The 15813-nt window shown below is 44.5% G+C and overlaps 1 protein-coding gene across 1 annotated transcript; it reads left to right on the plus strand.

Annotated features, from left to right (window-relative positions):
• Nucleotides 1–9584: 9584 nt before the first annotated feature.
• LOC119305734 (homeobox even-skipped homolog protein 2-like) lies at nt 9585–10308 on the plus strand. Its single transcript, XM_037582175.1, has 2 exons — nt 9585–9786; nt 9916–10308. The coding sequence occupies exons 1-2, from the start codon at nt 9585–9587 to the stop codon at nt 10011–10013; spliced, it is 300 nt and encodes a 99-aa protein (XP_037438072.1). The 3' UTR covers nt 10014–10308.
• The last annotated feature ends 5505 nt before the right edge of the window (nt 10309–15813 follow it).

A 15813-nucleotide genomic window follows, 5' to 3' on the forward strand; every position in this document is an offset into this window, starting at 1 on the left:
ATGGAGCCTTAGTGCTGATCATGTTTTTCTCATGGAAGAGGCTTAGTCAACGGGTCTGCAACATTCAGATCCGTATGTATCTTGCAAACCTCTATGTCTCCCACCTGGACTTGGTCCCGGATGGAATTGAAGCGTCTCTCGATGTGCTTGGTCTTCTTGTGATATCTGGATTCCTTTGCCAAGGCAATTGCACCAGTATTGTCACAGAAGATTTTCATTGTACCCGATGCACTAGGTATGACACCTAGATCGGATATGAACTCCTTCATCTAGACTCCTTCATTTGCTGCTTCCGAAGCAGCTATGTACTCCGCTTCACATGTAGATCCCACCACGACGCTTTGTTTAGAACTGCACCAACTGACAGATCCATCGTTCAATATAAACACGTATCCGGTTTGCGATTTAGAATCGTCCGGATCAGTGTCAAAGCTTGCATCGACGTAAACACTTACGACTAGCTCTTTGTCACCTCCATAAATGAGAAACATATCCTCAGTCCTTTTCAGGTATTTCAGGATATTCTTGACCGTTGTCCAGTGATCCACTCCTGGATTACTTTGGTACCTCCCTGCTAAACTTATTGCAAAGCATACATCAGGTCTGGTACATAGCATTGCATACATGATAGAGCCTATGGCTGAAGCATAGGGAACTTCTTTCATTTTCTCTCTATCTTCTGCAGTGGTCGGGCATTGAGTCTGACTCAATTTCACACCTTGTATTACAGGCAAGAACCCTTTCTTTGCTTGATCCATTTTGAACTTTTTCAAAACTTTATCAAGGTATGTACTTTGTGAAAGTCCAATTAAGCATCTTGATCTATCTCTATAGATCTTGATGCCCAATATGTAAGCAGCTTTCACCGAGGTCTTTCATTGAAAAACTTTTATTCAAGTATCCTTTTATGCTATCCAGAAATTGTATATCATTTCCAATTAATAATATGCCGTCCACATATAAAATCAGAAATGCTACAGAGCTCCCACTCACTTTCTTGTAAATACATGCTTCTCCAAAAGTCTGTATAAAACCATATGCTTTGATCACACTATCAAAGCATTTATTCCAACTCCGAGAGGCTTGCACCAGTCCATAAATGGATCGCTGGAGCTTGCACACTTTGTTAGCATCCTTTGGATCGACAAAACCTTCTGGTTGCATCATATACAACTCTTCTTCCAGAAATCCATTCAGGAATGCAGTTTTGACATCCATTTGCCAAATTTCATAATCATAAAATGCGACAATTGCTAAGATGATTCGGACAGACTTAAGCATCGCTACGGGTGAGAAAGTCTCATCGTAGTCAACCCCTTGAACTTGTCGAAAACCTTTCGCAACAAGTTGAGCTTTGTAGACAGTAACATTACCATCAGCGTCAGTCTTCTTCTTGAAGATCCATTTATTCTCAATGGCCTGCCAATCATCGGGCAAGTCAACCAAAGTTCACACTTTGTTCTCATACATGGATCCCATCTCAGATTTCATGGCCTCAAGCCATTTTGCGGAATCTGGGCTCATCATCGCTTCCTCATAGTTCGTAGGTTCATCATGGTCAAGTAACATGACTTATAGAACAGGATTACCGTACCACTCTGGTGCGGATCTTACTCTGGTTGACCTACGAGGTTCGGTAGTAACTTGATCTGAAGTTTCATGGTCAATATCATTAGCTTCTTCACTAATTGGTGTAGTTGTCACAGGAACCGGTTTCTGTGATGAACTACTTTCCAATAAGGGAGCAGGTACAGTTACCTCATCAAGTTCTACTTTCCTCCCACTCACTTCTTTCGAGAGAAACTCCTTCTCTAGAAAGGATCCAAATTTAGCAACAAAAGTCTTGCCTTCAGATCTGTGATAGAAGATGTACCCAATAGTCTCCTTTGGGTATCCTATGAAGACACATTTCTCCGGTTTGGGTTTGAGCTTATCTGGTTGAAGTTTCTTTACATAAGCATCGCAGCCCCAAACTTTAAGAAACGACAACTTTGGTTTCTTGCCAAACCACAGTTCATAAGGCGTCGTCTCAACGGATTTTGATGGTGCCCTATTTAATGTGAATGCGGCCGTCTCTAAAGCATAACCCCGAAACGATAGTGGTAAATCAGTAAGAGACATCATAGACCGCACCATATCTAGTAAAGTACGATTACGATGTTCGGACACACCATTACATTGTGGTGTTCGAGGTGGCGTGAGTTGCGAAACTATTCCGCATTGTTTCAAATGTAAACCGAACTTGTAACTCAAATATTCTCCTCCACGATCAGATCGTAGAAACTTTATTTTCTTGCTACGATGATTTTCCACTTCACACTAAAATTCTTTGAACTTTTCAAATGTTTTAGATTTATGTTTCATTAAGTAGATATACCCCTATCTGCTCAAATCATCTGTGAAGGTGAGAAAATAACGATACCCGCCGCGAGCCTCAACATTCATTGGACCGCATACATCGGTATGTATGATTTCCAATAAATCTGTTGCTCGCTCCATAGTTCCAGAGAACGGCGTTTTAGTCATCTTGCCCATGAGGCATGGTTCGCAAGTACCAAGTGATTCATAATCAAGTGATTCCAGAAGTCCATCAGTATGGAGTTTCTTCATGCGCTTTACACCAATATGACCCAAACAGCAGTGCCACAAATAAGTTGCACTATCATTATCAACTCTGCATCTTTTGGTTTCAACATTATGAATATGTGTATCACTACTATCGAGATTCAATAAAAATAGACCACTCTTCAAGGGTGCATGACCATAAAAGATATTACTCATATAAATAGAACAACCATTATTCTCTGATTTAAATGAATAACCGTCTCGCATCAAACAAGATCCAGATATAATGTTCATGCTTAATGGTGGCACCAAATAACAATTATTCAGGTCTAAAACTAATCCTGAAGGTAGGTGTAGAGGTAGCGTGCCGACTGCGATCACATCGACTTTGGAACCATTTCCCACGCGCATCGTCACCCCATCCTTAGCCAATCTTCGCTTAATCCGTAGTCCCTGTTTCGAGTTGCAAATATTAGCAACAGAACCAGTATCAAATACCCAGGTGTTACTGCGAGCATTAGTAAGGTACACATCAATAACATGTATATCACATATACCTTTGTTCACCTTGCCATCCTTCTTATCCACCAAATACTTGGGGTAGTTCCGCTTCCAGTGACGAGTCTGCTTGCAGTAGAAGCACTCAGTCTCAAGTTTAGGTCCAGACTTGGGTTTCTTCTCTTGAGCAGCAACTTGTTTGCCATTCTTCTTGAAGTTCCCGTTCTTCTTCCCTTTACCCCTTTTCTTGAAACCGGTGGTCTTGTTGACCATCAACACTTGATGCTCCTTTTTGATTTCTACCTCCGCAGCCTTTAGCATTGCGAAGAGCTCGGGAATAGTCTTGTTCATCCCTTGCATATTATAGTTCATCAAAAAGCTCTTGTAGCTTGGTGGCAGTGATTGAAGAATTCTGTCAATGACACTATCATCAGGAAGATTAACTCCCAGTTGAATTAAGTGATTATTATACCCAGACATTTTGAGTATATGTTCACTGACAGAACTATTCTCTTCCATCTTGCAGCTATAGAACTTATTGGAGACTTCATATCTCTCAATCTGGGCATTTGCTTGAAATATTAACTTCAACTCCTGGAACATCTCGTATGCTCCATGATGTAAAAAACATCGTTGAAGTCCCGGTTCTAAGCCGTAAAGCATGGCACACTGACCTATCGAGTAGTCATCAGCTTTGCTCTGCCAAACGTTCACAACGTCTGCAGTTGTATCTGCAGCAGGCCTGGCACCCAGCGGTGCTTCCAGGATGTAATTCTTCTGTGCAGAAATGAGGATAATCCTCAAGTTACGGACCCAGTCCATGTAATTGCTACCATCATCTTTCAACTTAGCTTTCTCAAGGAACGCATTAAAATTCAACGGAACAACAGCACGAGCCATCTATCTATAGCAAACATAGACAAGCAAAATACTATCAGTACTAAGTTCATGACAAATTTAAGTTCAATTAATCATATTACTTAAGAACTCCCACTTAGATAGACATCCCTCTAATCTTCTAAGCGATCACGTGATCCAAATCAACTAAACCATGTCCGATCATCACGTGAGATGGAGTAGTTTTCAATTGTGAACATCACTATGTTGATCATATCTACTATATGATTCACGCTCGACCTTTCGGTCTCAGTGTTCCGAGGCCATATCTGTATATGCTAGGCTCGTCAAGTTTAACCTGAGTATTCCGCGTGTGCAACTATTTTGCACCCGTTGTATTTGAATGTAGAGCCTATCACACCCGATCATCATGTGGTGTCTCAGCACGAAGAACTTTCGCAACGGTGCATACTCGGGGAGAACACTTATATCTTGAAATTTAGTGAGAGATTATCTTATAATGCTACCGTCAATCAAAGCAAAATAAGATGCATAAAGGATAAACATCACATGCAATCAATATAAGTGATATGATATGGCCATCATCATCTTGTGCTTGTGATCTTCATCTCCGAAGCACCGTCATGATCACCATTGTCACCGGCGCGACACCTTGATCTCCATCGTAGCATCGTTGTCGTTTCGCCACTTATGCTTCTACGACTATCGCTACCGCTTAGTGATAAAGTAAAGCAATTACAGGGCAATTGCATTGCATACAATAAAGCGACAACCATATGGCTCCTACCAGTTGCCGATAACTTGGTTACAAAACATGATCATCTCATACAATAAAATATAGCATCACGTCTTGACCATATCACATCACAACATGCCCTGCAAAAAACAAGTTAGACGTCCTCTACTTTGTTGTTGTAAGTTTTACGTGGCTGCTACGGGTTGAGCAAGAGCCGTTCTTACCTACGCATAAAAAACCACAACGATAGTTCGTCAAGTTAGTGTTGTTTTAACCATCTCAAGGACCGGGCGTAGCCACACTCGGTTCAACTAAAGTTGGAGAAACTGACACCCGCCAGCCACCTATGTGGAAAGCACGTCGGTAGAACCAGTCTCGGTAAGCGTACGCGTAATATCGGTTCGGGACGCTTCATCCAACAATACCGCCGAACCAAAGTATGACATGCTGGTAAGAAGTATGACTTGTATCGCCCACAACTCACTTGTGTTCTACTCGTGCATATAACATCTACGCATAAAACTAGGCTCGGATGCCACTATTGGGAAACGTAGTAATTTCAAAAAAAAATCCTACGTACACGCAAGATCATGGTGATGCATAGCAACGAGAGGGGAGAGTAAGTCCATGTACCCTCGTAGACCGAAAGCGGAAGCGTTAGCACAACACGGTTGATGTAGTCGTATGTCTTCACAGCCCGACCGATCAAGCACTGAAAGCACGACACCTCAGAGTTCTTGCACCCGTACAGCTCGATGACGTCCCTCGAACTCCGATCCAGCCGACTGTCGAGGGAGAGTTCCGTCAGCACGACGAAGTGGTGACGATGATGATGTTCTACCGATGCAGGGCTTCGCCTAAGCACCGCTACGATATTATCGAGGTGGATTATGGTGGAGGGGGGCACCGCACACGGCTAAGAGATCAATGATCAATTGTTGTGTCTAGAGGTGCCCCCCTGCCCCCGTATATAAAGGAGCAAGGGGGAGGGGCGGACGGCTAGGAGGGGGCGCGCCAGGAGGAGTCCTACTCCCACCGGGAGTAGGACTCCCCTCCTTTCCTTGTCCAGGTAGGAGAGGGGGAAGGAAGGGAGAGAGGGGAGGAAGGAAAGGGGGGGCCGCCCCCCTCCTTGTCCTATTCGGACTAGAGGGGAAGGGGGCGCGGCCTGCCCTGGCCGCCCCTCCTCTTCTCCACTCTGTGCCCATGAGGCCCATTAATCCCCCGGGGGGTTCCGGTAACCCCCCGACACTCTGGTATATATCCGATAACCCCCGGAACCATTCCAATATCCGAATATAGTCGTCCAATATATCAATCTTCATGTCTCGACCATTTCGAGACTCCTCGTCATGTCCGTGATCACATACGGGACTCCGAACTACCTTCGGTACATCAAAACATATAAACTCATAATATAACCGTCATCTAACTTTAAGCGTGCGGACCCTACGGGTTCGAGAACAATGTAGACATGGCCGAGACACGTTTCCGGTCAATAACCAATAGGGGAACCTAGATGCTCATATTGGCTCCCACATATTCTACGACGATCTTTTATTGGTCAAACCGCATAACAACATACGTTGTTCCCTTTGTCATCGGTATGTTACTTGCCCGAGATTTGATCGTCGGTATCTTAATACCTAGTTCAATCTCGTTACCGGGAAGTCTCTTTACTCGTTATGTAATACATCATCCCGCAACTAACTCATTAGTCACATTGCTTGCAAGGCTTATAGTAATGTGCATTACCGAGAGGGCCCAGAGATACCTCTCCGACAATCGGAGTGACAAATCCTAATCTTGAAATACGCCAACTCAACATGTACCTTCGGAAACACCTGTAGAGCTCCTTTATAATCATCCAGTTACATTTTGAAGTTTGGTAGCACACAAAGTGTTCTTCCGGTAAACGGGAGTTGCATAATCTCATCGTCATAGGAACATGTATAAGTCATGAAGAAAGCAATAGCAATTAGCAACATACTAAACGATCAAGTGCTAAGCTAACGGAATGGGTCAAGTCAATCACACCATTATCCCAATGATGTGATCCCGTTAATCAAATGACAACTCTTTTGTCCATGGCTATGAAACATAACCATCTTTGATAAACAAGCTAGTCAAGTAGAGGCATACTAGTGACACTTAGTTTGTCTATGTATTCACACATGTATCATGTTTCTGGTTAATACAATTCTAGCATGAATAATAAACATTCATCATGATATAAGGAAATAAATAATAACTTTATTATTGCCTCTAGGGCATATTTCCTTCAAATACACATCATAAGCTTGCAAGCATATGACTAAGGAGTTAGTCTCGAGGTGATGTATTACGGAACGAATAAAGAGACTTGCCGGTAACGAGATTGAACTAGGTATGAAGATACCGACAATCGAATCTCGGGCAATTAACATACCAATAGACAAAGGGAATTACGTATGTTGTCATAATGGTTCAACCGATAAAGATCTTCGTAGAATATGTAGGAGCCAATATGGGTATCTAGGTTCCGTTATTGGTTATTGACCGGAGAGGTGTCTCGGTCATGTCTACATAGTTCCTGAACCCGTAGGGTCCACACGCTTAACGTTCGTTGACAATATAGTATTATATGAGTTATGTGATTTGGTGACTGAATGTTGTTTGGAGTCCTGAGTGAGATTGCGGACATGATGAGGAATCTCAAAATGGTTGAGAGATAAAGATCAATATATAGGATGATGGTATTCGGACACCGGAAGTGTTCCGGAGGGTACCGGGTACTTATCGGGTCACCGAAAAGGAGTTTCGGGCACCCCCGACAAAGATATGGGCCTTATGGGCCAAGAGAGGGAACACACCAGCTCACAAGGCGTTGGTGCGCCCCTATACAGGCCAGCCCTATGAGGAGGAGAAGGAAGGAGGGGAGGGCAAGGGAAGTATGGAGTAGGACTCCCCCTTCCTTCCCTCCCCCATCTTTCCTTCCCCCTTGTTTATACAAGGAAAGGGGGGCTAGGGCAATGCAGGAGCCCTAGGTGCCGGCGGCCAGTCCTAGGGCGCGCCTGGCTGCCTTCCCTCACCTCCCACCTATATATATGTGGGAAGGGGGTGCTACACAAGGACATAACATTGTCTTAGCCGTGTGCGGCGCCCCCGTCCACCATTTACTCCCTCGGTCATATTTTTGTAGTGCTTAGGCGAAGCCCTGCGGAGATCACATCAACATCACCGTCACCACGCCGTCGTGCAGATGGAACTCATCTCCTAGCTCGCGGTCTTGCTGGATCAAGAAGGCGGAGGACGTCACCGAGCTGAACGTGTGTAGAACACGGAGGTGCCGTGCGTTTGGTACTAGATTGGTTGGAGCGCGAAGAAAGTTTGACTACATCAACCGCGTTGTGAAACGCTTCCGCTCATGGTCTACGAGGGTTCGTAGACATACTCTCCCCCTCGTTGCTATGCATCACCATGGATAGATCATTGCGTGTGTGTAGAAATTTTTGTTTTCCATGCAACGTTTCCCAACAGAATCTCCCCCGCCATAGACCACGAGGTGTTTGCCTTCGCCACCACGTGGTCACGCTCACTGCCGTAGGCAGCAGAGGGATAACAAACCCCCTGATTATGGGGCGTGCTCTGGAGGAGCAGTTGCACGCCTCGCTGCACCTGCTATGTGTCATAACACACCACCTGGAGGATTACTTCGTCCAATTTGACCCGTCGACGCTCCGTGACAACGTTGTAGCTAAGGGCTTCGTCATGGTGGACGGCGTGCACTTCAACATCATGCATTGGCACGAGAACGACTACACGACACTCCAGAAGTTCTCACTCAACGTCCACGTCTTTATCGAGAAGCTGCCCATGGAGTTCTGGTCAATGGAGGGGCAGAGGAGGCTCTCGGAGACCTCTGTCGTGTCGACCGCCTCGACAGCCGCATGTTTGAGAGCGGGCACACAAAGACATTCACCTGCTAGGTGTGGGTATGGGATGTCGCCCACATCCCAACTAAGCGCACAGTCTGGGTGATGAAGCGCGGCCTAGGATGCATCGAGGAGATGATCGGCTACTCGCTGCCGAACCGCAAGGTTGTGCCGCCCCCCAGGTTCATACGGGAGTGCAACATAAATCCCTTAGTGGCAAACACTTTGTGTATGGTTTCATTTTTCTTTTTTTGCTTGCTAGGTTAATTCTTTATGCTCTAGGTTTTGTAAGATATCTAGAGCATTTACTATATTTTCTCTGTTTCATAATGTAGTGTATATAGTTTTTTTTAGAAGTCAAACCTCACAAATTTTGACCAAGTTTGTGGAGAAAAACATTTACATTTAGAATGACAAGCATATATCATTAGATTCATCATAAAATGTAGTTTCATATTTATATTTTTGGTATTGTAGATATAAATAGTTTTCTCTCTAAAATTGGTCAAAAAATTGCAATGTTTGTCTTATAAAAAAACTATATGCACTAAAATGGAACGGAGTATCATTTTTCAGTGGTAAAGGTGCACGTTGCTCTTATAACCAACTGTAAAGGTGCCATCTCAAAAAAAATGTAAAGGTGCCAGCTGTAGTGGTAGGATTTAGAACCAGACACACGCTCCAGTTAATAGCCACGTAGGCAGTGCTACGTTTTGTACTTACTCATACGGATTTCATAATCTGCTGTGTAGAAAAGAAGTACTCCAGGAGTACTAGCAACAGAACTAGAGACAGTGTAGGCCTTATATCTTAACAAGACAGTGTAGGCCTTAACAAGAAGACCAACGGAATTCCTTATCCAATCTCTGGTCAGTCGGCGATTAGTTGAGATTAGTTTCGCCGATCCGCATCCACGGGCATCATATGCCTATATATACGCTCTCTTGCTGGTACATCCGAAGTTTCGCTACATACACGCATCGTTCTGATCTGTTTAACTCTCTTCACCGTTCACGATGGCGAGAGCACTCCTGGAGTCCGCAGGCGGCGCGGCAGCGGTGGCGCCGGGCTTCCTGCCGCCGTGGCTCGCGGCGCTCGGCATGGTAGTGGCGTCGGTCTGGGTCGTCTCGTTCGCGGTGTTCCTCTGCGGCCGCAGCAGCTCGCACGACGACGTCGACGTCCCCAAGAGGAAGCCCGCCGCTGCTGCCACGGCGGCCAAGGCTAGCAGGCCGGCGAGCGTCACGCCTACCAAGGTGAGGTCGTCGAGGTCCGGGAGCTCGGCGGTCGGCACGACGGGTTGGCACGGAGCCGCGTACGCCTCCGGTGGATGCCATGGCCACGGACACGGCGGTGGTGGCGGCGGCTGTGGTGGCGGAGGGGGAGGAGGTGGTGGTGGTGGTGGCGGCGGCGGGGGCTGCGGCGGAGGCGGCGGCGGAGGCTGCTAAGTTGGCGGGTTGATTCATTCGGTCTTGTGTTGGCATGCATGCATGCACGCGTCACGCGTGGTCATCTTAGTTAAGTCAGGCCAGTGGTGTTAATTTCAGGATTATGTGTATTACGACCATGGTGTTTTTTTTGGCGATACAACCATCGTGTTGGTCAGCTGCGGATTAGTGTTTCGATTGGTACGTCTTCCTAGATTATCTCCATCGGAGAGTTATTTGTTCTTGATTTTCTTATTTCGGTGCCTCGAATGTCGACGACCAAATGTAATTGAACAAATGTGTTTGTTGTTAGGAATGTTTTTTGTCGCGTGAATGGTACAGTATGTTCGCGGTAGTTAGCCAAGATTATAGTTTGTTCGCGGTAGTAGTAATCTTTATTGCTCACCTCCATACAATTAGGGTGTCAGGTTACAGGAAATAATTGTGGAGGCCTCTTAATTGTGCCTAGCCTTCTCGCACCGACAACCTAATCTTCGTTCTCGTCATAGAACGGTCATGTATTAGACATATGAAAACCAACCATAGACAACATAGGAGAACCAAAGTCTTCATGAAGAATAGGCTAGCCATCTTTTAATGTGAGATTGGCTACCGAAACCAAGCAGATGTGACGTTGTCAAATGTGTTTGGCGTGCACCGGGTTATCTCAAACCAAACACACCCTGAAACTCTAGAACAACGGTGTTAAGGTGTTGTTTTTGTTAACACACCGTTCACCTTAGAAATGTTTGACCTATTAAAAATGCTTAAAGGATTTGTATTTTGGATTGGAGAAAGTGCTAGTCATTTTCTTCTTGCCCGGGGGTATCTCACCACCTCTTTTGTAAGCCCTCACAGCTGAATATGGCCATCGATTTGATTAAAACTTCTAGCTCCATCACTAGTAATATGGTATATCTAAATTGATACATTTTTTTGGTTAAATGTTGAACCTTTTATCTAACCTTCGTCAAGCTAAATTTTTCATAGATTAACCGTTGGTGTTCTGTAAATTGTTTTACAAAAAGGCCGAGTGCTATGGCAGAGCAACATTTTTACTCAGCTCCAAACATATTATTCTAGCTTGCACATTTTTTTCTATGGTTTATTTGGTTGAGGAAATGAGGTGAAGTGTGAATTAATGCTTCAAATTTTGGGAACATTTAGGTGCTTGGTTGTGGTAGTGCAATTGAATAAGTTTGGATTGGGCGAGTTGTTTCTCTCGAAAGTTCTTATGAAAAGGTATTGCAAAGAACTTGTGAGAGAAATAACTATACATGGTTTTATGGATTGTAATGAACATCAATTAGGTGTTTTTGGATGACTTGTATAGTTGTCTGCATTGAGTATTCATACCTTATGAAAACAACATTGAAAAGTTTCTGATATGTAATATCATATATTTGTTACGCTTGTGAGTGTACATTATCAATTGTTTTTGTGCTGCAAATGCAAATAGAACGCCACTGAGCATTTGAATAACATGTTGCTAAGAACACAAAGAGCTATGATGATTGAGACTATACACCATATACATATAAGAGGTAATCTCATCATTCCTGTGCAACAAATGGGCTAAGATATGTTCTATTTCATCTCTCCAACCAAACGCTAAAACAAAACCATTTAAATCCTTTATACCGACTCCAAGCAAACACAATCGTGTGGTATCAAGCCGGTATGTCTTGAATGGAAAGTCATGGTTCCATTCCAACTTCGTATTGGTTCCGTTCTTGCATCTAGGGAGTCAAAAAAATGGAATGGGATATTTCGCTTTGTTGTTAGGATAGAGAGATGGAACCAGACAAATTTGATTCAGATCACCTATAGGAATGGTGAGTTTACCCCCATATACACATGATGGGTAATCTGGACAAGTATAGTTTTTTGCATTTTGTGGCAACATGTTATTCAAAATTTCCACAGCATTTCATTTGTATTTGTAGCATAATGGGGGTTTTCAATACCTTTTCATAAGATAGTAGTAATGAGCATATACAACACACGTCACCCAAAATCAACCAAGTTCATTATAGCCCATACAATCATGATTTGGTGCAACATACAAAGAGAATCATTACAAAGCTTGTGTTTGGGTCGGTTGGATCATCCGCTTCTATCTCGGTGCTGATGCGAGTGGTTTTGATGTAGTTTACAATGTATATAATTCACTTGGGTTACCCGCTCAATTTCAACTACAATGCATGCACACAAAGTTTCTCTTCTCCATCTTCAAGAACAAGTCACTACTAGAAAAAGGGTTGTTAGTGGCGCACCTGTTTTCGCTACTAATGGCTCACTACAGGTGCGCCACTAGCACCACGCCATTAGATTGGCGCACCTGTGGTGCGCCATTAGTTTTTTTCGTTTTTTCTTAATCTCAGGTCACTATGGCTTAATCTCGGGTCAATATGCTTAATCTCAAGTCAAATCGCACTCCGTGGTCAAACTTCCCAAAAGGTCACCCATCCTCACACTACTCCAGCCCAAGCACGCTTAACTTCAGAGTTCTATCCAACCCCAGCAACAGCTCACTTCACAGGCACTTGTTGATATATCTAGCATATCAATCATATTATACCTTGTTGATGTCTAGGACTTTGTTCATTTTCATGACTATGATGAAATTTTGAAAAATATTTCAAACTTCCCGGTCATATTACGTATCATTTTTTGAAAAAAAATTCAAAACCAAATTTTTTTTCTGTTACTAGTGGCGCACCACATCCACGGTGCGCCACTAGTAAGTTTGAATTTTTTTTGAATTTTTTTGCCTCTAGATTTTGAAAGCCCCGTAACTTTTTTTCTGTTAGGTTTTTGGGGATTTTGAAAATGTTTAACGGGGTTCCCCCGGTTAAATTTGGATGTAACTTTTCGACTAGATGATTTTTCATATAAAAAACTTTTTAATCCGAGTTCGTATGCAAAAGTTATACCCATTTTACAAATTTCCAGAGAGATTTTGCAAATAAAGTCGAAATTCATATTTGTAAATTTTCCCAACAACTAGACCACATATCACATGGGAAACTTATTTTCTTTTATTTTTTTGACATTTCCATCATTTTTCTTTTATTTTTTTATAAACTGAAAAGGCGGTCAGGGGGGTGCATTCGGTGTTGGGCCAAGTTAGTAATGGTGCACCGTGGTGTGGTGCGCCATTACTAGTTTTGAAAAAAAATTGAAATTTTTTTTGATTTTTTTTTAAAACTTAGTAATGGCGCACCAGTGGACAGTGCGCCATTACTAGTTAAAACTAGTAATGGCACACTGTTCACAGGTGCACCATTACTAACATTTTTTTTTACTTTTTTTCAAAACTACTAATGACACACGATGGGTGTGGTGCGCCATTACTATGTCAACTAGTAATGACGCACTGTCCCATGATGCGCCATTAGTAACAAAAAAATTATTTTTTTTTAAAACTTCTAATGGCGCGTCACACATCAGGTGCGCCATTAGCAATATATTACTAATGGCGCACCTGTATGTGGTGCGCCATTGCTATATACTAATGGCACACCACACATGTGGTGCACTATTAGTGTCCATTTCATCTATATCCGTTTTCCTAGTAGTGAGTTGCACACACGGAAGGGTTGCAAATAAAAAACATTGTCAACAAATTGTATGTCCGGTCAAATGACCAACACATAGAGCATATGTGGTCAAATGACCAACACATATAACAACTTGCTTGCTCGGTGATTTGCATACCACTAATTGGCTACACCGACCGATTAGTTGTTTCAAATAGCCGCAATACTTGCTCGTGGCTTCTTAGATGGTGTACCATCGATGGTTGAGCGACTTTGTCTCATGATTGCAGATGAGTTAGTCGCCGTAGGGCTCGAACTTCTTGTGGTCATGGAACCAAGTATGAATGTTGGCCCAAAATATTGTGCGCTTTTGATTCGTCATGGACCAGATCGATGCTAATGGTCAACCACACATCGCACAACAACTCGTCCTCCCGCATGTTGAAGCTTTCTTCTCTACCCTCTTTCTTTGGGTCGGACGTAAATTCGTCTGGATCAAGGTCGTTGTCGCCGTCCTGCTCCGGCTGCCCAGTGCATGTGCCAGGCTGCTGGGCATGAACATCCAAATCTGGGTCATCCACCTTCCCATCCTCGAAGCCCTTCGGCTCCCCTCCGTCGTGCATCATGTCCGTCATCTCCTTGTCCGTGTTGTCGTACACGGTCGCCCGGTTGAGACATACCCCGAACAGAGAGCGGGCACCGAGCTACTCCACGACCGGCGTTCGTGACTAGACAAGTTGCGGCGATGGAGACTTGAAGAAAAGGAGTGGTTCCACGTTGGCGTCAACACAATAAGGCACGTGCTTGAAGGCGGATGCTGAGGACTATGTCAAGCTGCTGGGAGGCATAGAAGTAGGGAGGCCTGTATTGTCTTGGCAAGGACGACGTGTGCATGAATGGCGACGGCGGCAACGCCCCGCGTCCCAGGCCTCATCAGGCCCCTGCACCTTGTCCGCCTCCACGCCTGCTGCCCTTCTTTTTCAGGGACGCCTGCTTTACCTTCCTTTTCAGGCGGTGGGCTTGCGGTGTCACTGAGTTGATTTTTTGGGCGGCCGCCTTCGTCAGACTTCCACCTCCGCCGTCTCCGGCAGCTTTTCGTACGGATCCATGCGGCGTCGGCAGCGGCGAAAAAGGGCGAAAATTAAGGTGGAGAGTGGCGAGATGATAGGTAAGAGGGCTGAGAAAGAGAGGTTTTAAGGATCGGTGTTGGAAATGCTCTAATGTTACGATATGGTTCCACCTTCCACGTCTAGAATAGAAAGTCTCCTCCGTGGTGCAGCCAAATCGTTCCACAACCAAACACGCGGATGACTGTAAAATGTGGAACTGACACCTCACATTTCATCACATGGGCTCAACCAAACACGTCCCTGATTTGTCAACCAAGCGCACCCTTGATCGGGAAGAACATATGAACGTGCGTCATCTGTGTTTCTGTATAATTACTCCGTTTTTACCTAGAAGTTGCTGTGAGGATTTCTCTACTGTTTTGGCCTAAAAGAAGAATCACCTCCATTTTTACTCCTGTTCGAGTTTTTCCCCTTCCCCCAAGCTTCTCCTGCCTCCCCGTGTTTGATTTTGCCTTTCTCAGGAGATAATTCGGTGCACCTGCGGAGGGAGACGGGCGGCAGCGGTCAAGGTTGAGGACTGGCGCGAGAAAGTCCAGCCCGCTGGCTGCTGCCGAGCCGATGACCACACTCGTTCCTCACACAGTCGCGCTCCGTGACAAGCCTTCCGTGACGGCCACTGCAATGTCACGCACAAAAACAACCATTTCCCTTGCTTAATTGTTAAGTAAACGGCGGTGATCGCCATCGTTTCACGAGCAAGTAAACTAAATCTAAAACTAGCGCGACGTCGACGTCAAAAAAGAACCATCTTTTAAGAGGAACGTAGTAGTATTTTTTTAGCAGTATATAAGTAGAAGGCAGTAATTGTTTTTAGAGAGGTAGAGTAATCCGGTAGTACGCGGTATGTCGGGTCAGATCGCTTAGCTTAGAGTATCTATAGCCGGACGCCTCAAACCGGTCTCAAACACCCAAACAACCCGCCCAATCACTAACCGGTCAGGTTTTTTGACCCAACCGGGTGCCTCAAACGGCCCTTAAATGACCGGGCTATTCGGCGCCCCTCATATCTAGCCCAAATATGAGGTGGATATGGATGCGCTCGTGCACGTCCGCCACGTCAGCCCGGCCCATCCCGACCCCACTCCGTCCCCACAATATCCCCAATCCGAAAATTCCAACTCACTTCACTCTCGATCCGTCTCTTTTTAT

This window comes from Triticum dicoccoides, chromosome 5B (assembly GCF_002162155.2).
Source record: "Triticum dicoccoides isolate Atlit2015 ecotype Zavitan chromosome 5B, WEW_v2.0, whole genome shotgun sequence".
In the NCBI taxonomy this organism is placed as follows: domain Eukaryota; kingdom Viridiplantae; phylum Streptophyta; class Magnoliopsida; order Poales; family Poaceae; genus Triticum; species Triticum dicoccoides.

Bases quoted from the DNA above. Each gene is read 5' to 3' on its own strand.
- LOC119305734 (XM_037582175.1), top strand. From the start codon at position 9,585: ATGGCGAGAGCACTCCTGGAGTCCGCAGGCGGCGCGGCAGCGGTGGCG. The intron at 9,787-9,915 runs AGGCTAGCAGGC...GCCACGGACACG, and splicing joins CGCTGCTGCCACGGCGGCCA to GCGGTGGTGGCGGCGGCTGT.